Source organism: Myotis yumanensis, unplaced genomic scaffold (assembly GCF_028538775.1).
Source record: "Myotis yumanensis isolate MYYU_CA2020_CCGP unplaced genomic scaffold, mMyoYum1.0.hap1 SCAF_2, whole genome shotgun sequence".
In the NCBI taxonomy this organism is placed as follows: domain Eukaryota; kingdom Metazoa; phylum Chordata; class Mammalia; order Chiroptera; family Vespertilionidae; genus Myotis; species Myotis yumanensis.
In genome coordinates, this window is record NW_027223753.1 from 2,986,696 (window position 1) to 3,013,784 (window position 27,089).

At 60.3% G+C, this 27,089-nt stretch overlaps 2 protein-coding genes across 4 annotated transcripts in view; both read right to left on the bottom strand.

The window, feature by feature from the left end:
* The window catches only part of CHD5 (chromodomain helicase DNA binding protein 5), a 50,338-nt gene extending 35,685 nt beyond the window's left edge, over positions 1–14,653 (bottom strand). For 2 of the 3 annotated variants that reach the window (XM_070403960.1, XM_070403958.1), the window contains exons 1-2: positions 14,463–14,653; positions 5,501–5,628 (exon numbers count right to left, since the gene is read on the bottom strand). In XM_070403960.1, the coding sequence (XP_070260061.1) occupies positions 5,501–5,628; positions 14,463–14,541 (207 nt within the window). In that variant the 5' untranslated portion in view covers positions 14,542–14,653. The remainder of the gene's footprint in view (positions 1–5,500; positions 5,629–14,462) is intronic. The other variant, XM_070403959.1, reaches the window with a different exon arrangement.
* Positions 14,654–20,431: 5,778 nt separating this feature from the next.
* RPL22 (ribosomal protein L22) lies at positions 20,432–26,972 on the bottom strand. Its single transcript, XM_070403961.1, has 4 exons — positions 26,894–26,972; positions 25,022–25,126; positions 22,683–22,807; positions 20,432–20,632 (listed from the first exon to the last, which is right to left on the bottom strand). Exons 1-4 carry the CDS (start codon positions 26,903–26,905, stop codon positions 20,488–20,490), a joined length of 387 nt encoding a protein of 128 aa, XP_070260062.1. The 5' UTR covers positions 26,906–26,972; the 3' UTR covers positions 20,432–20,487.
* Between the last annotated feature and the right edge of the window lie 117 nt (positions 26,973–27,089).

The window sequence follows — 27,089 nt, forward strand, 5'->3', positions numbered from 1 at the left end:
TGGCAGATGTAGCCGTGGAACTGCGTGTGGCAGATGTAGCCGTGGAACTGCGTGTGGCGGGTGCAGCCCGTGGAACTGCGTGTGATGAGTGCAGCCCGTGGAACAGCGGTGGTGGGTACAGCCCGTGGAACAGCGGTGGTGGGTGCAGCCTGTGGAACAGCGGTGGTGGGTGCAGCCCGTGGAACAGCGGTGGTGAGTGCAGCCGTAGAACTGTGTGTGGCGGGTGCAGCCCGTGGAACAGCGTGTGGCGGGTGCAGCCCGTGGACCTGCGTGTGGCGGGTGCAGCCCGTGGACCTGCGTGTGGCGGGTTCAGCCCGTGGAACAGCATGTGGCGGGTGCAGCCCGTGGATCTGCGTGTGGCGGGTGCAGCCGTGACTGACGTTGAACACATGCTTTGCCTCCTGTGGCCCCAGAAGCTGCTGTGCAGGAGCCCAGCTTCCCGCACCCACACCTGCTCCCTGGCCACTGCGTCCAATATGAGACAAGGTAATTGAGGCAGCTCTTAGCTTGGCTTCTTTGATTTAGTTTCCCCCTCTCAGGCCTAAAATGGCCCATTTCTATGGAGATGCGGTGTTTACAGCCAGAGCACCCCTCCCCCCCCCCCCCCCCCAGGAAGGCACTGCCCTCTGAGCGAGCTGCTCACTCTCAGCCTTCCCAGGCAGATGCAAGTGGACGGCAAAGCCCTCCCAGCCCCTCCCGGCCGGGCCTGCAAGGAGAGAGGCTGGGCTGCTGCTCTGGGACCAGCTCGGACCTGACACCCTCCTGCTGGCTGTTTACTGTGGTCAGGGTGAGCAAGAGGCGTGGGAGGGACAGAGAAGAACCAGGCGGGAAATGAGATGGGGAGAGAGGCCTAAGAGAAGGTGAGGAGGGAAGGGGGAGAGAGGGAGGAGGGAGGGGCGGGAGGAGGGAGGGGGAAGAGAAGGGAGGAGAGGAGGGTGCCAAGGAGAGTGGGGTCATCTGGGGAATCCTGGGAGGCCCCCAGCGCGGTCTCTGCCCATTTGGGCCACACTGTAAGGAGTTGAGAGTCTTTTCCCAGGAGGGAGCTCTCCCTGAGATTCGGCTGGGAAAGGGGCCGCCCACAGGCTCCCACACTTCCCGCTCTCCTGGGCGCTCAGCTCAGTCTCCCTGCTCCCTGCTCCCGCTCCCAAACCTTCAGTGCCCGTTCAGAACAGAGTCAGTGTGCGGGCTGGTGACCTCCACGCCTCTCCCGTGTCCTGGTGCTTCCGGAATACTGCCTGGCCACGCTGGGCCCTGGGACAGTGCAGGTCCAGTGCAGGTCCTGCACTGGAGCCCGCCTGGCAGGACAGCCGCCCAGGCCTGGTGGCCACAATTGCCAGCTGGGCCTCAGTCCTCTGGGGAGGTGGGGGGATCAGACAGGGGCACCCATTTATCCCTAGGGTGCAGCGCTCGGCCAGCTTAGAGAGCTCACCCTTGGAGAGACCTGAGAGACAGGCTCTACCCCAGCCCTCGCCCAGCAAAGGTAAGGGCGGGAGGAGGATGCCACACACTTCAGCACCACGGACAGCGGCTGTGGGCCCGCAGAGGTTGGGGCTGAGGCTGGCCCTCGGCTGCCAGGGGACAGACCCCACAATACAGACCAGGGATGGAACGGGAGGACTCGTGGTGGGTCCTGGGGCTCCCTGGGGAGGCCATACAACAGAATGGCCTCAGAGCGCTGACCCCTGCTAGCCTGGGAACCGGCCTGTCACTGCAGCACCTGACCTCAGCTTCCTCACGGTGGATGGGATGCCACCAGGTGGCGAGGGGAGCAAAGACGCCATGTGAGAGAAGGCCTGGAACATTCTGAAATGGCAGTGTCCCAACGACAACCCCCACTCTGCTTGGAAGCCAAAGATGCAGCCAGGATGGCTCACTGGAGGACCACTCATTGTAAGGCAATAATTGGGGAGGGGGTGGCATACTGGAGGACTCCCCAGCCTCGGGTACTGGTTTCTGCAAATCAGGATGACAACAACTACCGTACACGAGGTGTGGTGCCGACAGGGGCTGCGGTGGCCACACCTGAGGGGCGTGGCCCTGAGCATCGGTGGGAAGCAGGCACTGCCATAGCCCAAGCGCAGGAGAGGCAAGGAGTGGCCAGCACAGCTCCGAATGCAGAGCCCAGAGGGAGAGGGAGAGGGAGGGAGGGAGGGAGGGAGGGCAGAAGGGATGGATGGGAGAGGAAGGGAGGGGGAAGGGCAGCAGGCCTGGCAGAAGGCCCCAAGCCAGGCACTGCCAGGAGGGCTGGCCCAGCGTCTACCCTAGGGCTCCCTGGGAGAGGAGGGCAGACCCCCTGGGGAAGGAGCTGGGGCTCTGGCAGGACCTCATCTCAGGGAGGGGAAGACAGCTCCCTCTGCGTCGCCCGCACCCCTGCCTGTGCCCTCGCCCTCTCTGTGCCCTGCCTGCTCCCTCGACTAACGAAGCTGCACCTCCCGGGCCCACCCCCGGCTGGTGGAGGGTGAGGGGCAGGAGAGGGCCTTGGAGCCTGGTTTGCCACACACATCGCTGCGCCCAGCGGTGTGGACACTCCTAGAGCTGAGCCTCCTTTCTCTTCCCAACCCCTGTCCTGGCAGAGAAGGGGGAGGGGGAGGGCAGCGTCCCATCGGCGGGACCTGGAGGGGGGTGCCTCAGCCGGGGAAGGGAGGATGGCGTCTTTGCTCCCCTCGCCACCCGGTGGTATCCCATCCACCGTGAGGAAGCTGAGGTCAGGTGCTGCATCGACATGCCGGTTCCCAGGCTAGCAGGGGTCAGCGCTCTGAGGCCACTCTGTTGGCCAGAGGGGAAGGGAGGATGGAGAACCCGAATGGGCTCTGAATCTTGAAACTGACGAAGGCGGAGCTGCAGGTCAAGCAAGGTCAGGGGAGAAGCAGCAGCGCAGAGCACTGAAGCCCTGACAACCTCAGCCTGAGCCACAGGCTCTCAAAGTCAGCGTCAGCAGGGGCTTTGACCTTGAGGCTACCCTTTGGCTGTGGCAGCCGTGGGCGTGACGATGGGAGTGCGCTTGGCGTAGAACCTCAGTGGACTAGGCGCCCCCACAGAATCCATCTGCAAAGCTGCCTTGGCCACCGCGCCCAGGGTGTGGGTGCCAGCAGCGGGGGGCGGGCAGGAGGGGTCTCTGCCCTGAGCCCAGGCCCACAGCGGACAGGGCGTGCCCCCCAGAGCAGGCCTGGGGACCCCGAGTGAGCAGTCCCTTCCTCCTCCCAGCTCTGCAGATGTTTCTGGATCCAGGCCTCCCGTCTCCTCCCTCTCCCTTCCCTCCCTGCCCAGTGCTCAGCACACAGCACACCCCGAAAAACGAGGCGTTTAAACCCAAAAGGAAGGACCGGAGAGTTGGTCATTCTCAATTCAGGGTCCTTCAAGATCGAGAGGGAAAAAGAATCAGATATGAGCCTTCCCATTCACGACTGTTATAAACAGTTATAATTTAGCGCTGAATAATTGGTTGCTATGGCAACGCCGCAGTACAGGTGGAAATCATCTCTCCCTCCTGCGCTGGGTCTGACAAGGAGCTTCATCTCCATGTGCTCAGGCCCTGGCCCCAGTCCGGTTCCTTTATGTAAATCAGAGTCCCGGACTGGCTGCCCGCCTCCTCCCCCCCACTCACAGGAAAACAAGACTGCCGCCCCCACCCACCACCCCTCCTGCCACCACCGCCTGCCGGTCATGGGGCCACCTGGTTGGAGGTGGAGGGGAGCAAAGGTTGCAATTCCCTTCCCCATGCCCTGAGGACCCAGGTCTGTGGGTGGGTGGGAGGGGGGAGGGGGGGTGGGGAGGGGGGCACATGGCCACGGGGATCCTGTCCTCTGAACACAGCATGCTCCAGACCCCCTACGAGGGGCCAGCTGGTCAAGCCAGGTGCTCAGGAATGCAGGGGAGGGGGCAGCATCGGCCCAGGGGTCGCTGTGGGGGCCTGTCGGGCACTGCCCGGTCATCTGCAGACCTCCAGCCCCCCTGCTGCACCCCTTCTGAGAACCTGAGCTGCATCTCAGTGGAGAGAGGAGGAGAGAGGGATGGAGGGAGAGAGGAGGAGGGAGAGAGGGAGGGAGAGAGGAGGAGAGAGGGAGGGACTGAGGGAGAGAGGAGGAGAGAGGGATGGAGGGAGAGAGGAGGAGAGAGGGAGGGAGGGAGAGGAGAAGAGAGGGAGGGACTGAGGGAGAGAGGAGGAGAGAGGGAGGGAAGGAAAGAGGAGGAGAGAGCAGAAGAAAGGGACAGGAAGGGGGAGGGGAGGGAAATGGGGGAGGGGTGGAAAGTAGAGAGAAGACAGCAAGGGAGACAGGAGATAGCAAGAGATGGATATAGCAGAGGCCCAGCAGAGACGGACTGAAGACACAGACAGACAGACAAACCAGAGCCAGAGAGACAGACACGTGCTTATATGGGTCCAGAAGAAGGGAGGGAGGCCTGCGTGATGGGGTGCTGGACATGGGAGGCAAGCACCAGCCCCACTCCCCCCGCTGCATCCCTCACCCCAGCCACCAGTCCTCGTGTCCAGACACTGCCCACCTCCACCCTCCTCCTGCCGTACCCTGGGCCCTGCCTGGGGCGGGGAGAGGAGGAAGGGGGTGCCCACAGGCCCGTGGCAGCCCTCGTGGCCCCTCGTTTGCGTTTGGGAATTGGGGGGGACGCTGCCTGAAGGCCTGAGCCTGAGGAGCAGCAGGCGGCCTCTGTGCGGACCCAGCCTCTGCCCAGGCCCATAAGCAGCCGCCGGGAGGGAACGCTCAGGAGGAGCTGGGCGGGTGGGACGACAGGACAGCGGGACGCTCCCATCCCACCACCTGCGGCCGCCTCTGGAGCATCCTCCCTGGTCCTCCAGGTGGCCCTGAGGAGAGGTGGCGGTATGCACCCCGTTCTACAAACGAGGAAGTGGAGTGTGGAGGCTCGGAGATGAACTGCCCAGACCACACAGTGACACAGCTGAGATCCGGCCTGGGGGCTGTCAGCACGGTCCCCCTGGCCCTGGCCCCGGCCCGGGGCTCCCCAGGACGGCCCTGGGGAGGATAGGGTGCCCCCTGAACATCCTGCTCAGGACAGGACATCGCCGGTGCGTCCCGGAAATGTGTCTGTCCACACAGCTCAGTGCTGTGCTTATGGCTCAGTCAAATCTCACAGCCCCCCTGCAGAGCCTGGCCCAGCCCAGTCTCCCCTGCAGGCCCAGCCCAGTCTCCCCCTGCAGGCCCAGCCCAGTCTCAACCTGCAGGCCCAGCCCAGTCTCAACCTGCAGGCCCAGCCCAGTCTCCCCCTGCAGGCCCAGCCCAGTCTCCCCCTGCAGGTCCAGCCCAGTCTCCCCCTGCAGGTCCAGCCCAGTCTCCCCTGCAGGCCCAGCCCAGCCCAGTCTCCCCCTGCAGGCCTAGCCCAGTCTCCCCTGCAGGGCCCAGCCCAGCCCAGGTCTCCCCCTGCAGGCCCAGCCCAGCCCAGGTCTCCCCCTGCAGGCCCAGCCCAGTCTCCCCCTGCAGGCCCAGGGGCCCCCCAAAGCCGCCACACCGGCCCCAGCCGCACGCACCTCCTTCTTCTTCCGCTTCCCTTTGGACCTGTTCTCCTTGAGCTTCTTGGCTTTCTTCTTCTTGGGGAGGCTCAGAGGCTCCTCAGGGAAGAAGTCGTCGAAGCCTTCCAGGCCGCCGTCGTCGTCTTCTGGGGGAACAGGAGGGGTTACCCCGCATGCCCCTCTGGGAGACCCCACTGGGACAGCAGCTCCTCCCACAGCCTCCGGCCCCCCAGCCGCACCCACACCCTCCTGCCCCACAGTCCCGCCCAGACCCGGTGAGGAGCCCAGCTCTGTGGGCCGTCTCACTTCGCCTGGGCCCTCCGCTCCGCACAGGAACCCGGGGTGTTACTAACACGCTCCCCACCTGCCCCGCCCTGTAGGACGGCGCTCGGGAAACACGTGCAGAGCCCGTGAGCAACTATGAGAGGCCTCGGTGACATGGCTCCCGGGGAGAACGCAGCCCCACCACCACCAAGCCAGCTCCCGGGGCCAGGCCGTCTCCGCCCTCAAGGCCCAGGTGTGGCTGGGAGAAGGCTGGGGAGAGGGGGCGCATCACCAGGACCAGGGAGCTGAACAGCAAGTATCTGGGGTTTGGAGGAGGGTACTGGGACCCCCTTAATGGGGAATCAACCACACTGCCTTCCCCTCACATGCAACCACACAGGTCCACCCATCCACACAGGTGCACACACCCACACAGGTGCACACACCCACACAGGGACATCCCCAACACACCCACACAGGTGCACACACCCACACAGGTGCACACACCCACACAGGTGCACACACCCACACAGGTACACACACCCACACAGGTGCACACACCCACACAGGTGCACATATCCACACAGGGACACACACCCACACAGGTACACACACCCACACAGGTACACACACCCACACAGGTGCACATATCCACACAGGTGCACACACCCACACAGGGACATCCCCAACACACCCACACAGGTGCACACACCCATTCAGGCACATCCCCAACACACCCACACAGGTGCACACACCCATTCAGGCACATCCCCAACACACCTACAAAGTACACACACCCACATGGGTGCACACACCCACACAGGTACACACCCCTGTCACACCCACACAGGTACACACACCCACACAGGTACACACACCCACACAGGTGCACATATCCACACAGGTGCACACACCCACACAGGTGCACACACCCACACAGGTACACACACCCACACAGGTGCACACACCCACACAGGTGCACACCCCTGTCACACCCACACAGGTACACACACCCACACAGTACACACCCCTGTCACACCCACACAGGTACACACACCCACACAGTACACACCCCTGTCACACCCACACAGGTACACACACCCACACAGTACACACCCGTCACGCCCACACAGGCAGGGAGCCCTGAGCTTCTGGGAACCAAACCTGGGTCACGGAGGGGAGGGCAGGGGAGGGTCCTCTTGGGGCGAACGCAGCAAGAAGACACTGCAACAACAAACCACCCAAACCAGAGACACATCTGCCCACCCAGACCAAGGGAGCTTCCAGAAAGAACCCCCCAAGGGTCCAGAAAAGAGGCCCATGATAGAGTGAGAGCTCCATGCCAGCCGGGGGCCCCATGTGCCAAAGCCAGCTTGCCCCGTGCTGCCCCACAGGCGCCGGTTGGGGGGGCGAGAGCCAGCCCGGTGGTCTGTGCCTGAGGACTGCTCCCCGGGGGACCCTGAGGGGGGGAGTCCCAGGTCCACCAGAGACTTTCGCTGGGAAAGGGGCGAGCGTTAGGGGAACAAGTCAAAGGGACAAGACCCCCCCAGGAACCTTCAATGCTGGTGACTGTGGCCAAGTCAGACCTGCACACCACAGACACAGTGCACACCCAGGACACGCCAGCACCCAGGCCCCCGTCCTCCACATGGGGCACCCCACGCCCGCCTGGGACGCCCCTGCCCGCCCCGCCCGTCCCCAGGGCGGAGGGGAAAGGCCCCCACCCTGGTCTCATGGCTCCCGTTGCCACCCTCTGGGAGCAGCTAGAGGCGCTGGGGACTCTGGGGGCCCAGTGGGTGGCCCTTCCACACCCACGGCCCACGGCCTGGTTCCCACACATCCCACCCCGACCCGGGAGAGGTGGGACTGCCCCAGCCTGGGCACCCCTCTGCTCTGGGGCCCTCCTCCAGGTGGCCAGGGACCTGGGACCTCCTCACCCAGGGCACAAGGGCCCCCCCTGCCTTGTACGCCCCCCCAATCCTGCAGGGCAGAGGAGGGGGCCTGAGCGTGGCCCAAGTGCCAGCCACCCCCAGGGGCCAGCTCAGTGGGCCTGACCAGCAGCGAGGGGCACTGCTGAGCACAGGACCACGTGGAAGGCACAGCTGCTGTGGCCTAGGCCTGGGCTGCGGGCACAGGGCCGGGCACGGCAGGGACCACTTGGGTTGATGTGGGCAGGCCTTACTCCAGGACGGGCAGGCTGAGGCTGGACCAGGGATCTGTCCCTGAGCCCTGATGGGGGAGGGGCAGACTTGTTTGGGCCAGTTGAAAAGGTGCATGGGGCCCCCCAGAGTCACCCCAGGGGGCAGTGACGGGCTGGCTGGGAGCCAGGCTGGGGATCGGAGGCCTGTCCACGCCGCAGGGAGCCGCCTGGGCAGAGCCCCCCGGGCAGAGCCGCCCGCGCCCAGACAATGCCCCGCGCCTTATGTAACAGGCTTGGCTGATGTCATCGGGAGGGGGCCTCTCCCTCCGCCTCCTGCCACCTCCCGCGTCCCTGTCCCCTCCGCAGGGCAGTCCCCAGACGGGAAAGGCCACTGAGTGACCAGCCGCACAGACAAGGAGACGCACAGGTGGCTGCAGGGGGTTCTAGAAGGAAGCCTGGGGCGGAGGGGGCACATCCCAGCCCTCACCCTCGCCCAGAACACGCCTCCGAGGGTAAGGCCGCACCCTCTGCCCAGGGCAGCCCTTCTCCGTTCCTGAAGCCCAGGGCCCAGGACCACCTGCTGACGGAACCCCTCCTCCGAACGTTCCAGGCTGGCATGGGGAGGGGACCCCCCCACCCCCCCCCTCTTTCTGACGGACGCTTCTTCTCCCTCACCGCCTCTGTGGCCCTGAGGACACCAGGCTGACCTGTGACCCTGCCCCCACCTCACCATTCAGCTCCAGCCCCGCCTCCTCTCCTTCAGGGGCCCCAGCTTTCTCAGACCAGACCTGGAAGTCATCCCAGCAGCGCCTCCCCGCCATCACCCCTCCCCGCCCTGGCCCTGGCCCTCCTCCGGGAGCACAGCCGTGGGAAGGTGAGACCCGCTCACCCAGGGTGAGGGGTGAGGGTCCGGGGAGAAGAGGCCTCGGGACTCCCTGTCCTGCCAGTTCCCGGCAGCTCACAGCCCTCGGCAGCCTGGCAGTGCCCTTGGCACCAGCCTGCCCTCCAGCCAAGGCTCCATCGATCCAAGAGAGACTATAATTAGGACCCATTAGCCTGTTCTCTCTCCCACCTGCCTGGCTCCCAGGTCGGAGCGGCCAGGGGAGGGGCTGGGGGCCCAGTGGGGACAGAGACACCAGCGCAAAAGAAGGTCCTGCTTTCTCTTAAGGTCGCCCCAGCCCCTCGCCAACACCCTGCACAGGCTCAGGCCCAGCCCGAGGCCCCGACGCCCTGTGGGCCGCGGCCAGTGAGCTGGGCCACCCTCCTCAGGGCAACACGCGAACAGTGAAGGCTCCCACACCCACCGGTGCCAGGCCCACCGGCGGCACACGTGAGCTTATGTTCCTCCGACGGCGGCCTGGGAGAGGCACTGTCACCCGTGCGCCATGGGGAAACCGAGTCTCACAGGGTCTGCGCACTTGCCCGCATCTGTTTCCCAGCTGGCAGGTGATGGAGCCAGCGTGGTCCCGCCCCTGCCCCTCCCTCCAGGCACAGGGCCCTCCCAGGCTCGGACCTTACTAAGCAGCATTTAAGCTTAACCAGCATGGTCTGCGCCAAGCTTGAGGCCGCGCCCTGGGGACTCTGAGGTTCATGGGGGGGGGGGGGGTCCCTCGGGGCAGCAGGGCTCGTCCACAGGCCCCGGCCCAGCAGCCCGGCCCAGAGACAAGCGCCCAGCCCCAGGGAGCTTCGCAAACACAGGTCAGAGCAAAAGACAAACATGACTGGAGAAGGCAGGTCTGGTCTGAGGCGCTCAAAGGACTGGGCTTCCCAAGCCGGGAGCCCGGACAAGGGCTCCATCACCGGGAGCCAGAAAGGCCAGCAAACCTGCCGGCGCTGGAGCCCCAGCTCAGCGCCCACCTCTCCGGGCCCGGGCAGAGGGCTCCTTCCATTCCCCACCCCGACCTGGCACCAAGCCGGGCACACGACCACCTGGCAACCAGGAGGGAGGGACAGGGGAGCACAGGCTTCCACCCCAGCCCTTCCCTGGGGTCACCCACTGCGCCCATCTTTTCATCCTGAAATGAGCTTGTTACTGCCGACCCCGCAGGTGATGAACATTTGAAACTGGAATGAAGGTACCAGTGCAATGCCCAGCGGGTGCCCGGCGGCGGCGGCAGTGGCAGACAGTGTCCAGGGAGGCCCCAGCATGGGGGGGGGGGGGCAGTAAAGAGGGGGGCAGGGAGTGCCTCCGGTTCAGGCACTGCTGGGCCGGGGGTTCTCAGGGCTACCCGAGGGCTGGCCTAGACCAGGCTCCCATCAGTCCTTGGGGCGCCCCCTCCGCTTCACAGGCCCTCTGCTGATGGGGGGGGTCTCCCGCCCAAGAGAGGATTAATAATTTATTGATGACATTTAACAAAACGCAGGCATCACCTCACTGGTGTCTCATCAAAGAAAGCATCAGACCTGAGCACGCAGGGCAGGCAGGTGGGGGTGGGGAGGGGGAGTAGGTGAGGCTTTTACCCGAAGGGACTGGGGAGAGGGGACGAGGTGGGGGAGGCTGGCGGCCCAGAGCGGGCAGAGAGGCCCCCATGCAAACCCAGAGCACTGGTGGGAGGAGGAGGGAGGAGAGGGGGTAACATGGCAGCAGGGAAAGGAAAGGGGGGGCAGCGAGAGGGACAGCCCTGACTCAGGGAGAGAGACCAGCAGATCCCGAGACAGACAGGGCTAGATGTGATGGGAAGAAGGGGGGGGGGAGGGGGGAGAGAGAGAGAGAGAAATGAGAACAGAGCCAAAGAGATAAGGTGGAAAGTCTCAAAGTTTTACCTGCTAAAGCCCCAGAGCATTAGACACTCCACACTGTATCCAGGACCTCACCAGAGAAGACAGTCGGGAAATAAATGTATGCTGGGTCGATGGATGGATGGAGAGTGGGAGGGTGCAGGGGTGGATGGATGGATGGATGGATGGAGAGTGGGGAGGATGCAGGGGTGGATGGATGGAGTGGGGAGGGTGCAGGGGTGGATGGATGGATGGATGGAGAGTGGGAGGGTGCAGGGGTGGATGGATGGAGAGAGGGGAGGATGCAGGGGTGGATGGATGGAGTGGGGAGGGTGCAGGGGTGGATGGATGGATGGATGGATGGGGAGGGTGCAGGGGTGGATGGATGGAGAGAGGGGAGGGTGCAGGGGTGGATGGATGGGGGATGGCTAGACAGTAGGTGCCGTGGGAGATGGCTGGTGAGTGGATGGTTAGGTGGTGGGGCTTGTGGTTAGATGGATAGATGTTTGGCTGGGAGGGTGGATACATGGGTGGGTGAGTGAACTGATGAAGGGACAGGTGGCTCTTAGCCTGAGTAATAGAGGGAGGCACATACCCCACAGGCCAAGCCCCTGTGCACTCTGTGCAGCCACTCTGCCCTCCCCTCCCAGTAAGGAGCGTTAGATACTATGGGGCTCCCCGGGACCCCCCCACCTCCCCAGCAGGGGGCGGGCAAGCTGGGCCGGCAGGGCCCTGGGAGCTGCTGTCATCACTCCCTCCTGGCCCCTTGGCTCAAGGAAGCCTAAGGCGCCCAGGTGACTGGGGCCAGTCCTGCGGGCACCGGGCACAGAGGCCATTCAGTGCCTCCCTCCCGCCAGCCCTGCCGTGGGTCTCCCACCGCCCTCCCCCCCCAGCTCACTGGGTGAGGGTGCAAGTCTCGGAAGCATCTCCTGGGGGAGGCAGGTCGGCTGCCCCCTGGATGGTGCTCACTTAGCGGCCAGTTGATTGGGCACCTATGACGGGCCGGGCACTGACCTAAATGTTCCACCGGCTCCGGCTCACCGGCCTCACAATCACCCTCTGTGAGGTAGCCGGTCCGGATCCCCATTCCACAAGTGGGGACACTGAGGCAGAGGGGCTGGGGAACTCGCCCCAAGTCAGGCAGCTGACAAGCAGAGCCAGGACCCAGCTGCCTCTGGGGCGCTGGCTTTGCCTGCTTCCATCACCACCACCCACCCCCACACCACCACCACCACCACCACCACCACCACCCACACCACCACCACCACCACCACCACCACCACCCACACCACCACGAGAATCTGGTCCGGAGCCGGAGAGGCCGGCACCCACCCGGGCACGCCCTGAGCAGGCTCGCCCACCTGCCCCTCTGCCAGGGGTGCTGGGGCAGAGCACTGCGTGGGAAACGAGGGGGAGGTGGGAGACGGGCAAGCGAAAAGAAAGTGGATTTGACAAGTAACAAGTCCAACTGTTGCCGATTCAGACTTGGCGTGACAGCTCCAACTCGCCAGCTCCTCCTGCTGCAAACGCGCTGGAACCCACGGCTCCAGGTCCACACGGGCACGGCCAGGGCTGCGGAGCCGCTGTAACGCAGGGCGAGGGGGCAGCTGGTGGCACCTCAGGAAAGACGGGGCCTGGGCTGGGGCTGTCACAGTGTCACAGTGTCCAGGGGCCAGGGGTGACCTAGGGACTCTCGGCCCACAGCCATCTCTTGAGCATCCGCGGTGCCAGGTGCCGGATGCAGCTGGTGGCCGAGGGAGTCACCCTCCAAGGGAGCCCACCTCAAGCAGTAGTCCAGGGAGGAGGCGGTGCAGCCAAGTAAAGAACGCAGGAGAAAGGGTCAGGGGCAACGGGGTGGGCTGCACTTGAGCTGGAGGTCAAGCCTCCAGGTGGTGACCTTGAGCTGGGCCTGATGACCTGGAGGAGGCCGAGGCGAGCAGGTGGAGGTCACCCGGTGCTCAAGGGCAGATGGGATTGGGGGCCAGCAGCAGCCAGGAGGCCATGTGCCTGCAGAGTGCACAGGGCAGGGGAGAAGCCAAGCCGCGGGGCCAGGGGCCTGATTGTAGGACACAGGTGACCCGGCTGCTGGGAGGAGGGTGGTCGGTGAGGACTTGTTAGGAGGCTCCGGAGTGGGCCAGCAGGAGGGGACGGTGGCTGGAACCAAGGACATGGAGAGAAGCGGGGGCTTGGGAGGCTCGGGACAAGCTCTGAGGTCTTGCTGGTGGAGGGACTGCAGCCCTCAGGCCACAGGGGTGGAAGCAGGGCCTCTCCTCTGCAGGGCCTGGGGGTTCCTAGGGCCTCGGGGCCAGCCGCCCCCACCCTGGAGCCGTGGGCACAAGCAGCGGGAGAGGGAGACCAGGTGGTGGGCAGGTGACGCTGACCGAGCCCCAGGGGCTCTGGCCCAGGGACAGTGAGTTGGGTGTCCAGCAGCCTGAGGGCACTTCTGGGCCCCGCCCCTGCCCACAGTGGGCACCATGACATGACCAGGGAGAGGCAGAGTCTTCAGGAGAAGGGGACAGGGGACCCCACTTGGGGGTCGGTGAAGTCCCTGGAATAAGGCTGTTAATGCATGTTCAGTTGTCCACTGTCCCCCTAAGTGCCACATGGGGCCACGCCCAGAGCGCCACGGAGCACCACGGAGAGCGGCTCACCGAGGAGCCAGCCCCCGGGCCTCTGTGTTCCTCCCAGGAAATGCGGCCAATTCCCTGGCTCCAGGCCCCACCCGTGTGGGCCACCTCACCCCCATTCTTCTGGCCCCAGCAGGCGCTTTGCAAAGTTGGCCAGACTGTCTGAAAGGTGGGGTGAGGCTGGGCTCCAGCAGGGGCCCAGTTACTGTCAAAGCCAGCACACACGCAGGGAGGGGGGGGCCCTGTGGACATGGCCCCCCAAGGGACCCCCTCACTGGGTGACAGTGCAGCCCGGGCAGCTGCTGCCTGCTGGGCCCCTCTCCTCACCTCCTGCACAGGAGTTGGGGTATCAACTTGTGGCCTGTCCTTTCCCCTGGGGGAGGCACACACTAGGCCGCCCACAGGTCTCTCCGGGCAAAGGAGACCAGAGACTTGGGGCGGAGGCCCCGGCAGGGAGGGAGGGAGGCCCTGCCCAGCTGTGCCAGGAGGGAACTGTCCCAAAGAAATGGTGAGTGGTCAACTAAAGACTCCCCACGCCAGGTTACCATGTTTACGCTGATCTGAGAGGGATGGCGAGGGCAGGGCGGAGGCCTGGGCGGAGGCCTGGGCGGCAGGCCCACAGCCAGGCAGGTGGGCTGGGAGGCCGCTGGTCACCGAGGCTGGCGCCCGGCGAAGTGCTTGGGAGCGGCGCTCACAGCACCAGCGGCTGGGCACCGGGAGGAGGAGTTGGAGCCCACAGCCTGGCCGTGACCCTCGTGGGCCCTGAAGGAAGCGGTTCCAGCCAGAGCTCTCACAGGGTCCCCAGGCGCGGCCCCACCCAGCCCGCCCTGGAGCCGCGATGGCCCAGCCCCCGGGAGGCCAGAGGCGGGCAGGGCTAGCGCGAGGGGTGAGCAGCTCCAGGAGCCGAGCGAGATTCCGCCCCTTCAAGGGCACGCGGGCTGACCCCGGGGCACCGCGCCCCTCCCCACCCGGGCGCCCCGCGCAGCCCCCGCCCCCCGCGCGTCCTCCGCCTGCGCCCGGCCCGAGTGGCGGCCAGTGGCCCCGATTGCATCCGCCCTCGGCCACCGCCGGCGCCGCGCCCCTGCGCTCACCCAGCCCCGCGCCCTTGGCCGTGTGCGGAGCCAGCGGGGCGGGAGCGCAGCCTGGAGCCGGGCACCCCCACCCGCGCCGCCCGCGCCGCCCGGCGGCCCTCGAGCCCCACGGCCCCCGCCCCAGCCGGCGCCCCGCTCACCTGACATCTCGTCCTCGTTCTCCATCTGGTCCGCGAACAGCCGCGGCAGCGCCTCCTCGGTGCCCAGCGGGCCCCGCATGCCCGGCGCGGGGGGGAGGGGAGGTGGGCGCCCCCCCTCCCGCCGGGCGCGGTGCCAGCCTTAACCCGTACGCTGCCGGACTAGTGAGCGCGGCGGGCGAGGCGGCCTCGGCGAGAAGATGGCGGCCGCCAGCCCCCCCACCCCCCCAAACCTCCACCCTCCCGTCTCGACCCCCCTCCTCTAGGCCGCCTTCGCTCTGCGCCCGCAAAGCCCGGGCCGCTCCGCCCACCGCGCCCCGCAGCCGAGTCCGCAGCCGGCGAGGGTGGCGGTGGCAGCGCGGGCGGCACGGCGGCACGGCGGGGGGGCGCACACATGCCCGGATTGTGACGTCCAGTCTGGTTGCTGTGGCAACCCCATCCCATCGTTCCGGCAGCACGACTAGTTAACAGCAGAGAACAAGTTGGGGACTAGTCCGGAGCCTCTAGTGCAGGAGGGGGCCGAGCGCCCCGGAAGGAGGAGCCGTCGAGGTCCCCGCGCGCCAGGGGACCCGACGGCCGGCCGAGCAGGCAGCTGGCCTAGGGCGAGCGGCCGGGTGGGAGGCTGGGAAACGCTGCCCGCGCACCGGCCGCCGCCGCCCCGCCCGCCGGGGATGCGCTGGGCCCCGGGTTCCGAAGGGTGGGGGGCAGGGTCCCTGGGGCGGCACGCATTCCGCTCACAAGCACGGGGACTGTCGCCTCTCGGCGCCCGGCGCGGCCCCGACTCGGTTCTAACCCCGTTCTAACCCCCTTTCGAAAGAGGATTAGAAGGAAAATGTGTCCCGCACGTGGGGACGGGGCGCTCGGTTGGCTGGGGATCCGTGCAGGCTAGCTCCTCCCTCCCCCATCGCACCCCGCTCCCGCCGCCCACATGCCCTCTTCCCAAAAGCCCTCCAGCTGGACCCAGACCTGGGACGGGGGGAGGCGGGGGGTGAGGGGGTGCGGATCAGCCTTCTCTGTGCCTGAAACTCCCTCAGAGGCGACGGGGCTCCGAGCGGGAAAGAAGCCCTCAGCCCCCCGGTTGTTAAAGGTGAAGATGGGGCCGGAATTTTAACTGAGCACAGCCAGGCCAGTCCCGCTGCCTGTCTTCGAGCTGCTCTAAGGGGCCAGTCTCCGTGGCCCGCAGGATGGCCAGCTCTCTCACCTAGAGGGGCGGTAAAGGGAGGGCACCCTCAGCTCACTCCTGGGGCCAGAAACGTTTGGGGGAACCCACTGGAGCCCATGTGGCTGCCAGGGACCTGCCTGACTTGGTAGACAACAGCAGAGGGGAGGGGCTCTTCTCTGGAGCACCAGCCCCTCCGGTCCTGGCTGACACCTGGCCCCTCCCATGCCACACTGGCATCACCAGGAGGGCTCGCCTTTGCTGGGGCCTTTGGGGAGCCAGGAGAGTGTGCCTGTCCTGGGCAAGGCCTTTCGGAGAGGTGGCCACAAAGCAAGCCACAGTCTAAGCTGTGTCCAAGCTGTGACCAGGGGCAATGGACGGCCTGGAAAGACGTGCAGCCACTTCTCCCTCCCCTTCCCATCCAAATTGGTAGCCAGCATGAGGGCAAGGTGCTGGGAAGCCCTTCCCCAGGATCACTATTAAACCCACTAGAGAAGGAGGAGCCCAAGCAGGCAGCGGCAGGGCAAAGGCACAGGTGGCAGGGAGGCGGCTGAGAGCTTAGGGCTGCTGGTGGCCTAAGGCTGTATTTCCCATCACCGGGCATCTCGCAGAGGGCCCGGAACCACCCGCCCTCCGGCAGGCCTGCCTTTTCCCTGACAAAGCTACCTTGCTCTTCCCAGGCCTGCTAAGCACCCAGGAAAATACCCTAAGCGCCACCAAACATGCCACCCCCTTTACCAGCCCCCCACCCTCCCAGCTTGCAGGATGAGGTCAGGACACTTCCACAGGTGCCTTGTCCCACGTCAGAGAAACTGACCATAGTTCCCATCACCACAGCCACCCCCTGCACGCACGCACGCACGCACGCGCGCGCACACACACACACACACACACACACAGCCTTGGCTGATTCCCAAGACCAGCTAAGAAAGGGAAGACGGGGAGAACCGTTCCAGCTGCTTCACTGGGCAAAACTGGAGTTTATGCTCGTCACTCATGAGCCTCTCTCCATCCTGTCCTTGCCCCCAAAAGTGAAAATTCAACCAATTCTGAGAACAAGGAATTAGCCATTAAGGGTTACAGTTTCAGGAGACAAGATTCTCCTGTTTGCTGCTCAGAGCTTGTAATTACACTTCAGCGAAAAATCGAAATAAATTTTAATGTAGTGGTTAGCCCTGGCCAGACTGGCTCAGTGGTTAGTGTCGGCCCTCGGGTGAAGGGTTTCAGGTGCAAATCTGGTCAAGGGCATGCACCTCAGTGGCAAATCCCTCCGCTCTGGCAGGGGCGTGGGTGGGAGGCAGCTAATCCACGTCTCTCTCTCACGTCCGTGTTTCTCTCCCTTCCACTCTCTCTGGAAATCAATGGAGAAAGTAGCCTCAGGTGAGGATTAAACATATACATAAGCTCCAAGGAAAAGATGGTCCCCGAGGCCGGAGCTGCCAGCTGATAACTCGGGCACATGCCCTCCTGTCTCCGAGCTCCTCCTAAAGGCAGGTACCCCTCATCCTGTGAGGACAGTTCCCTTAGCAGCATGTCCCCTCATGGCCATCTGATGGCCCCACGTGACTATGGGCCGCTTTAGGGCAGTGAAGTGCAATTTCCCATATCCCCCGCCCGTCAGCAGATCCCAGCTCTGACTGGGCCTCAAGAGCAGGTGCACCGACACTGGCAGGATGACAGTCTCCCTTGAAATGAGGGGTGAGCGCCCCCGTGTACAAGGCCTTTCATTTGCACTTGAAGCCCCTTCTCTGGGGGAGCCTCCTCCCGCCAGAATCCGATCACTTGGGGGCGGGCGGGGGGGTGGGGGGGGCCTCTCAGAAAGGCAGGCTCCGAGCCCGTGGCCATGAACCTGAGGAAGTGCTTGTATAAACCTTAAAGCAGCCCCTGGACACAGCCCTACCTGCTTCCGCTTGGCCTGAGTAGCCTAGAAAAGAGAGAGTGGATCCGCAAATCCCAACGGTAGAAAAAGGTCGAGATGACAAAGCCTTAGGGCACTTTCCGAGATGAGCCCCCGCTGGGCATCATTTAGGCAGCCCTCCCGCGCCCTCCCCAAGGCCTCCTGGCTGGGATGGCAAAGCCCCAGGACAGGCCTCTTACCTTCCAGAAAGAGGCGCCAAAGCAGAGGCTGCTCACAACTCAGCTGCACCCCGAGTGGGAACCCAGCCAGGCTCCCCCGAGGGTAGCTTCTGGCCCAGCCAGCCTTGCTGTCCAGGGTCCCTTGGCACTGCCAAGTCTGTAGCTGGCCCATCAGGGACCCACATCCTAGGTGTGTCTGCTCCTCCCACTTGATAAGCTTGGGGGGAGGGGGGGTCACAGGAAGGACCACAGCAGCGAGAAGGAATGGAAGTGGCCCCCAAAGCCAACTTCAGGCTCTCCAGCCTCACAGGGGTCCTGCTCACCTTCCGAGAAATCAGTGGCCCCTAAAAAGGCTAAGCTCCAAATACCCCAGCACACTCTGCGACTCTGACCAACCGTCTCTAAATGTGTTTGATAGGATCCACCCCTCTGCCTGCCCCCAGGCTTCTGACACAGGGGAAGCTCAGGCCCTGGGTCTCTGGGCCGAGGACACCACTCAGGGAAAAGCAGGGAGGGGGTCAAGGAGGCTCTTGAAAGGAAAACAACAAATATTAAACCTCCAAGCGAGAGACGTGCCAAGGTAGACGTGCTGGTGGTGACCAGTCAGCTGAGAACAAGGCTGTTCCAACTTCCTATTTCCCTGCTTTTATGATCTTAAATCTCAGCTTGAAGCTTCCCATGACCCAATCTGCTCCTGCGCCTTGAGTATTTCAGATCAGGCAGGTGACTCAGGAGGCAAGATACAAAGGAAACGGGGCTCAAGTGTTCCCGGCACAGCTGGTGAATGGTGGTTATAACCCAGATTCACACTGCACCGCCCCCCTCCGAGACGGAGAAACGCCCCACTGGAGAGCTCAGCCCTGGTCACTGCAGGCCTCACTGAGGCAGTGGCACAACGAAAGTGAAGAAAACGGGCTAAGGAACATTTCCTTCTCACACTAATGAAGACCAAGATCACTATCAACAGCAATTAATCAGTGAGGACAAACAAAATTTTTGCTTCTAAATAGATCAACATGACAATCCCTTAAAAGAAAAAAAAACCTTGCACAGTAACAGTAGCCACATTAGCCACTTTAATATAAAATGTGATCAAAACTCAATTACAAGAGTTCCAAAAGGCATAGAAAAACCAATGTTTCAATTTAATTACAAGTTTTAAAATCTGGGAGCAGTTTTTTAAGTATTTGCTAATTTCAGCCCAGTGGTAATATTTTACAACCAAAGAATTACTACAGGGCAACATCAATGCAACAAACAAGTAAAACGTGCAAACCCAAGTCATAACCTTACTACACAGATCTCATCCTGACAGGGGAGCGCCAGAGCACGAAGCCTCAGTTACGTGTGGAAGAAACCCCGCCTTCCTTCTGTGAAGGGAACATGCACACAATTCTGCTTTGGGAAATTTGCATAGAAATAGAAAATGCTAGAGCCTTCACGGCAAATGAAATTGCAAAGCCTCAACATGTTCAAGGCAATCCAAGGAGCAGCAAATGCTAAATTGGAGCCCAGGTAGGACTCCAACATCTAATTTCCGGCTGCGCAGCTACAGAGCACAAGAATCTCAGGTGTGGAAATTAGCTGTAGGCAAGCTCTGTAAAACATGAATTTTATACACCAGACATTTCTGCAGAATTGTTTAGGTTTTAGAAGGGCACCGTAAGGCATCCGGGTCTCTTTCCAAAGTCACTTGAAAAACCTGGTTTTGTCAGCAACAATCACATCTGTGCAGCCGGAGGTCGTCCCCTGCAGACCTTGGCCTCTGCAACGGCAACAAGATCACGAGATGAGACACCCACCGTGTTCCTTTGCTACCCCATGTCATGCAGGAGCAGACTGTGGTCCTGCTTAGTGCCAGTTTGCAGAATGGCTTCTGCATGACACCCAGCCATGGCCTACATGCTGGGAATGACCATGCCCTGGCATCTCAACATTTCTTTAGCCTCAACTGTCTGTCTCCCAATCACTTGTTCCTCGTGCCCATTCGCCCCCACCACCATCCCGCTACCCCCCTCCACCTGTGAAGAGACTCGGGTCTGAGCAGCAGGGAATTCCCCCCCAGGACCTGCACAGATGCTGACATCTGGAAGCTCTATTCTTCCTCATCTGCAGCTCCCCCTGCTGGAGGCCAAAGTGACAGTGTGTTGCAAAGACTTGGAGAAGCCAGGACTATTCACAAATTCACTTTGTGCACTTTCAATTTAAAACCTGGGACTTTTAGAGTCGTCCCCAAACCCTTTCCTGGGGGCAGTGGAGCGCGCAGCATCACCAAAGGACCAGTTTATTTCTAGAGGAAGAAAACAGATTAACATACATAGTAACTGTAGTTAAAAACTAAAAAGACAAATGCCCCAACCCCCTGCGTCTATAGACACTGCCGTGTTCCCACCAGGAGGAGCTCAGACGGAAGTCACTGGTTTGCTTTCACTGAGTAAGGAGCCCGTCTGCTGTTCTCCTGAATCCCAGGAGAGCGCCAGACGAAGCTGTCACTTCTTAAAGCAAAACAGTGACTAAGAGCTCACATCTCCACACCCTTCTACCCGATCGATGTCAAATCCTGTCAGTTCCCTTGGGAGCCTTACTCTTCTATGTGGTATGACTACCACGAGAACTGACATTTTCAAGCAGAAAAAAGTCTAATTACAAAGTGAGTGGCGTCCCAAGTGAAGCCCTTTTACTATGATCTCAATTTTCTGTTCAATCCATACTGTAGAGATACAAGGAATACCACCGATTTGGTTCCCAAGTTTTATTCAAGAACTCATACAAAATATTCCAGATAAATGAGCTTTAATCCTCATCTTCCTCCTCTTCTTCATCCTGGTTTATCTGGAAGTAACGTAATTCGTAACTCTCTTTGCTGTTAGCAACTACGCGCAACCAGTCACGTAGGTTATTCTTCTTCAAATATTTTTTGGTGAGATATTTCAAATACCTGCAGAGAGAGAACATTTGAGAACTCCTCTAAACACTAGGCCTTCTTTACTCTCAAACACTGTAACTTTTATGAAACGCTTGCATTCAAAGTCATTACAATTCAAGGTGTTTCCCACCTTTAAACAAATGGCAAAGATAAGGCAAACATACCAGGCCAATGTTCTAACAAGAATAAAGAGCCACATTTCACCTAAACTGGCAATAAAAATGAGAACAGATAAGATGTAAGAGTTGTGCATGAAACAACAGCAAGCGCCTATAAAATGATTTTGCGTGACCACTGGAGAAGATTTCATGGTTGACACATAACCTTGGTGCCCGTTTCTGAGAAAGCACGAGGTCCCATGAGCTCATCACACCTCCTGGAGTCAGACCTCCCTGGGAGTGGCTCAGGCTATGGGGACTGCTTCTTAGGGCTGTACTAGACGCTCTCTTCTGCTCTGTGACACTCGCTACCCAACGCCGGGACAGGCTGCCACCCGCCACCCTGGCCCCAGCGCTGCAGGGAGAGCATCCCCCTCACTCACTTGTCTGCTTAGGAGACCCTGGGTTCTATCTACTCCAGACCTTCCCAGAACCAGAGAGAAGGGGGGCTAGACACCAAGCAAACCCACTGCTGAGCAAAGTAACCTCTCACCCCAGTTTCTCCCCATAAAACAGGAGCCATGATATCTGACAGCTCAGACTGTCCAGAGGACTGAACGAGACGCACAGGCAAACTGGCGTGTTAACAAGGACCCACATGTGAACGGAAACAGTCATCTCCAGGAAATGAATCCGGTTCAGCAGTGTTACGCCAACAAAGTCATCTTCACAAGGATGTGAAGACCTCAGCTGAATTCTACCCACGTTTCCTACATAAAAATAAACCACTCTGGTTGTGCCATCTAACAAGTACTCTGTTCCTTTATTATTTCTACCGCGTGTACCCAGGTGTTGGAAATGTTCCAGGCCAGAGCGACGCGGAGGAGCTGAGTGGAGTGCGGCAGAGGCTGGGAGACAAGCAGGAGAAAGTTCAGGGTGGGAGCACCTTGGACGGCCAAAGCAAAGAAACCTTTCACAGAAGGGAGGCGTCCATAGGAGAGTGAGGCTCCGTTCTCTCACCACTGGATGAAGAACAGGAAACGTGTGAGGACTCAGGAAGCTGTGCTGGGAGACCTTCTCACTAGGTGGGTGAATGAAACAGGCCACAGGAAGATCAGAGCGTCTTCCTCAGGCTCCGGAAAGCCAGCGAGTTGGTTGTGTACACCCTGGAGTCCCTCCCTAAGCTGCAGCGATCCCTTCATCCAACCCGTCAGCCAGGCGGAATATGAGTCCTTCACTTACACTTTTAAGTCCTCTCTCAACTGATCTCGTTAAAAATAAAAGGCTTCACTATAACCAATTTGTCCTAACACACCTTTGAATTTCCCACTAATTGACAGTTTGATAAAAAACTCCTAAGAATATGCCCAGCTCTGGGCTAGGAGCTGCGTATAAACATGTTCAATTTTAGCAACTTGTAGTGTTTTAACTTCATCCTCAAAGCAATAACCAGATAGCCCTGGCCGGATGGCTGTTGGAGCATTGCCGTGCGCACCAAAAAGTCGAGGGTTTGTTTCCTGGTCAGGGGACAGGCCCAGGTTGGGGGTGCCATGCCCAGCCAGGATGCCTACAGAAGGCAACAGATCGATGTTTCGCACAATGATGTTTGTCTGTCTCTCTCTCACTTCCTGTCTAAAAAAACCCTGAAATTTCAGATTCCTCGTACAATTATAACATTTACAGGTAGAAAAACATGGAATTAAAATGGAAAGCTCTTCACTGAGGCCTAGAGGCAGCGGAGCAATACCATCTTGGAGAATGCAATCTACGCAAGTCTGCCTCTCTTTAGTGCCTGAAATGCTACCAAAAAGTTGAATACTTTTACCTATCATAGCAGCATTCATTCATTCACTGCTCCCTGCACTGGCACTGCTCCAGTTCACAGAATAATGAGACCACCCCCTCCAGTCCCGGGGCAGGAGTCTTCCTGCTGGGCGCAGGCAAGTAGCACTCAGCCCCCCTACCTTTTGGAAAAAGGCACCTCAGACGTGACAGTGATCTTACTCTTGCTTCTTTCAATGGTCACAACCCCTCCGCCGAGATTCCCAGCTTTTCCGTTCACTTTGATTCTCTCCTGAAGAAACTGCTCCTGTAAAATCATCCCAATGACCGGTTAGCAAAGTGGCAACGTCACCCTCTCACCAGGCTGCTGCACTTACACTGGGTAGTTTGTCAATGCTCACGCTTCTGTAAAAATGGCAGCACATCTTCAGCTGTTAACACAGGACCTCAAATCTAACGGCAACGAGAAAACAGCACTGTGGCCCTGGTCAGTGGGGCCCACTTGGCTGAAGCACTGTCCTGTACACTAAAAGGTGGTGGATTCCATTACCTGACAGGGCGTGTGTGGAGGCAACCAAATGATGTTTCTCTCTCTCTCTCTCTCTCTCTCTCTCTCAAATCTTTTTTAAAATAGCACTATTCAACTTTATTTACAAGTCTAATATGAAATCAAAACCCTAGCATGAACATACTTGACTGGTTCCACACAAGATCAAATGTGTCTACATGGAAGACATTGACTCATGGGTCAAAGATTGAGTAGACAGGAAAGCCAGGGCCAAACTGCTGCAAGGTTGGTGTAGGCAACCAAAGCTACACGCAACTTCTGAACCTAAGGAGCAAGAAGCACTGTCCTCAGCAACCGAGTACAAGGAGCAAACACAGAGTGACACCGTGGCCAGTGTGCTCAGTGGTTAGAGCGTCTGCCCAAAACCAAAGGGTCCAGGTTCGATTCCGGTCAAGGGCACACTACTTGGTTGCAGGTTCCCTGCCCAGGTGAGACCTACTGGGGAGGCAACCAATTGATGTGGCTCTCTCCCATGGATATTTCTTTCTCCTCTCCCCCTTCCACTCTCTCTAAAATCAACAGAAAAAATATCATGAGGATTAACCCAAAAAATAGTGACCAGAACAATCCCAGATCTGCTCCGGGGCCCCATGCCTGGTACAGGAGGGGCAGCGGCCCAGGAGCCCGGAGACGGGCTCTCAGCAAGCCCCGTGGACCTCTGTGGGCTTCAGGGGTCTTTGTCCAAAAAGGATTCTTTCTGGTTCTCTTTTCCCCCCCTTGCTTGTTTTTTGGTTTTCTCTCTATTGCAATGACATGAAGTCCCTTTCAGCTGCAATTCCTACAACCTTCTATGTAAACCTCCAGTACACAAGAAACTGATGAGGAAAGTGATTAGGTCAGACGCTTGACTTCTGCACCTTAGACTCATAGGTGACTCAAGTTTTCTATCCTGGGGAGACTTCTAGAAGGAAAGACAACCAGACACAGGTGAGTGTAGGGAAGGGAGAAAATAAGAAGCCTGATCCTCAAGCACAGTTACCGGAGAAGAAGAGTAAAATGCCAACCCCGCGCTGCGGAGTCGGTGCAGCAAGGTTGATTTCTTCATTTTCCTTCTTATAGTCTCCACTCAAGAAAACTCATACACATGGGTTTCAACAGTCTCCTCGTTTTCGAGATATGCCTTCACTTTCTTCCATTTTGCTATCTGGTTCCTTATAGGAAATCTGAATTAGAACTCATTTCCTATGCACACTTATCTAGTTTTAAAGTAATGTTTGTTTTTTAAATGTTTTTATTGATTTTTAGAGAAGGGAGAAACATCGTGAATCTGCTGCCTCCTGCATGCCCCCTACTGGGGATCAAGTCCCAAACTTGGGCATATGCCCTGACTGAATCATCCTGTGACCTCTTGATTCCTGGGTCAACACTCAACCACTGAGCAACACTGGCAGGGCAAGGTTGACTTTTCTGTATTTAAAAATAGAGGACTACTGGGGAATAGGACAAATACAGAGGCAGGTCTAAAACACCCAAGCTCCTACTACAAGTCAGCACACAGGACATTTCCCCACAGGCACGAAGCTGACGCTGGATGACAGGGCAGCCTGAGGAGATGCTGCCCCCAGCCCACGCCCCACAGCCCAGCAGGCAGGGCCAGGCCAGGACCCAGGCAGCCCCTGTCCCTGAGGATCAGGGCCTATCACTTTAAGCTCAGTCACACCAGAGGGCAAGGGGGATGTGGACATGAGGAAGTCTGCCTGCTTCCTGGTAACTTTTAAGTAAAATCATGTTGGACACTAAAGGAGGAAAACAAGAAAAGGAGGCAGTTCTCCAGCACAGATGTGCTAAGGTCCCACCTGTCTATTCATCACAACTGTTACACACACGCCGTCCAGGCTGAGAAACACCCAGACCAGCTCCAGTTCAAGCAGAGCCAGAGCCTGGAGCGGCTCTGGGGGGTCTTCTCAGTACCATCTCCAAAGTCCATGACTTGGCATCAAGGGCACAACTTACAAAGTTGGCAGCGTCCATGATTCCATCTTCTACGGGGTGGGTGCAGTCGAGCGTAAACTTCAGAACCTGCTTCTTTTTTTTGCCCCCCTTCGCCAGGAGCTTTTTCTAAGAAAAGTACACAAACAGAGATGATGGCACAAGCTTCGATCCACACACACAAAAAATTAAAAGAACCAAAAACACCAAAGGTGTAAAAGCCCATTCAAATGCAAAACCCACAGAGTCCCGTTCCCTTCCAAGGGCGCCAGGAGCCACCCTCTGCCCAAGAATGGAGGAGGGACACCATGCCAGCTCAGGCCTTTTCCACGGGAAATCTTTCAACTCTGGACCCGTCCACACCTTCCAGCCTCCCCCGCCTCCAAGGGCCTGAAGGTCTGTTGGCTCATGAACCACAATAAAGTACCCCCCCCCCCCCCCCCCCCGCCTGTGTCATGGAATTTCCATAAGGACTTACTTCATTCCGGGACCCAGGCACAGGCGTACAAACGCTCTGCATTCCCAAAACAACGCTCATCCAAAATCAATACTTGTCCTGAGGCTCCAGACCAGGGTCCTGGCCCAGCTCAGCCGGTTCTCCCTAAGCCTGCCTCCCCTCGCCCGGCAGCAGCAGGGAGCTGTACATCCTAGAACCCCACACACCCAGCGAGCAGAGGGTAGGGCGAACGTGGCTTCTAGCTCCAACTCCACCGTCAGCAACTTCTGGGCCTTTCCAACCACCCGCCGGCATGTATCCGACAGGTTCTAGCTCCTTTTCCCTCCCATCAGCCTCCTCCCTGTACAAACGCCACCATTAAAAAAGCACCTGTACAATCTACTCACCTGTAAGTAACCACTCTACAAAGCTCCTGCAGAACCTAAAAATACCTTGGCCAGAACACACCCTAAAGCCCCCTTTACGCTTCGAAGAACTTCATCTAAAACTTGCAATCACTGGGCCAACTTTTCCAACATTCAGCTGCTGCAAAAGTCACTGCCTTTTTTTTTTTTTTTTAAGGCCTCTCCTCCTAGTTACAATCCAGTGGGCTGCTTTCATATCTACCCCAGAAATATACAACCAGCAAGTAAAAAAAAAAAAAAAAAAAAAACCCACAAAAAACAAACCCTGCCATCAGTTTTAAACCAAAAACACGCCAATGCACAGACGCACCCAAAGCCCCCCCCCCCCCCGAGAAGAATAAATGGACCGAAAATGTTGGCAGGGGCGCCCCAGTGTAAGGGGAGGGAGGAAGCCAACTCTCTCCCAGCGACCGGCCTAGCGGGCGACCCGCGGGCGGCGACACGTGCACGCCGCCCGGCCCAGGCCCCTGCCCGGCTCCGGGAGCCCAGCCCCGACCGACGGGTCTGGCCGGCTGCGCCCTGAACCAACTTCCTCTGGGGACGCTCCCGGCCCTCCAACCCGGGCTTCTCCCCGAAACCAGACCACCTTCCGCGAACATTGCCACCCGCCCCTGAGCCCGGGCCATCGGCTTCCCGGATGCGCGGCTCCCAGGGACGGCGGGTCCCCTTCTCCTTCCCGCCCTCCGCCCAGGGAACGAGGCCCAGACCCCGGCTGCCGAACGCCGGCCGGGCTCCAGGCGCCGCTGGCCGGCCCAGGCCGCGGGCTCAGCACCCCAGCTCCCCGCTGGCCGCCAACGAGGGCCCGAGCCGCGGCCTCCGGGCGCCGCGGACCTGCCTCCCGGGCCCCAGGCCGCAGCCTCCTCCGCCCACAGCGTGCGGAGCCGGGCGGCGACCCTGACCCCAGCCCGCCCGCCTGCCAGCCCAGCCCCGGGCCGACACTGCCGAACGCCGTCCCACTCGAGCCGCGAGGGAGCCGGGCCCGCGAGGCCCACGTGCCAGTCCCGGAGCCGAGGCCTCACGCGGAGCCATACTCACAGCGGGCGCCATGGCGGCGGCGGAGCCAGAAAGGGAGCGGAGCGCACTGCGCAGACGCGAAGAGCCGCAGCGCGCAGAGCACGTAGGGCCCAGGCCGTACCAATCGCTCCGCCCCGCCCCCGAGTCATCGCTGCACCCTGTTCTGTACCATCGGGGCTCGATTGCTTTCGCCTGTTTGCAAAGCCGGTCCATTGGA

Excerpts from the sequence above, each read along its gene's own strand:
- RPL22 (XM_070403961.1), bottom strand. Across the intron at positions 22,808-25,021 it reads TCATGGACGCTGCCAACTTT|GAGCAGTTTCTTCAGGAGAG; the intron begins GTAAGTTGTGCC and ends ATGATTTTACAG. Across the intron at positions 20,633-22,682 it reads GAGGTGCCTTTTTCCAAAAG|GTATTTGAAATATCTCACCA; the intron begins GTAGGGGGGCTG and ends CTCTCTCTGCAG.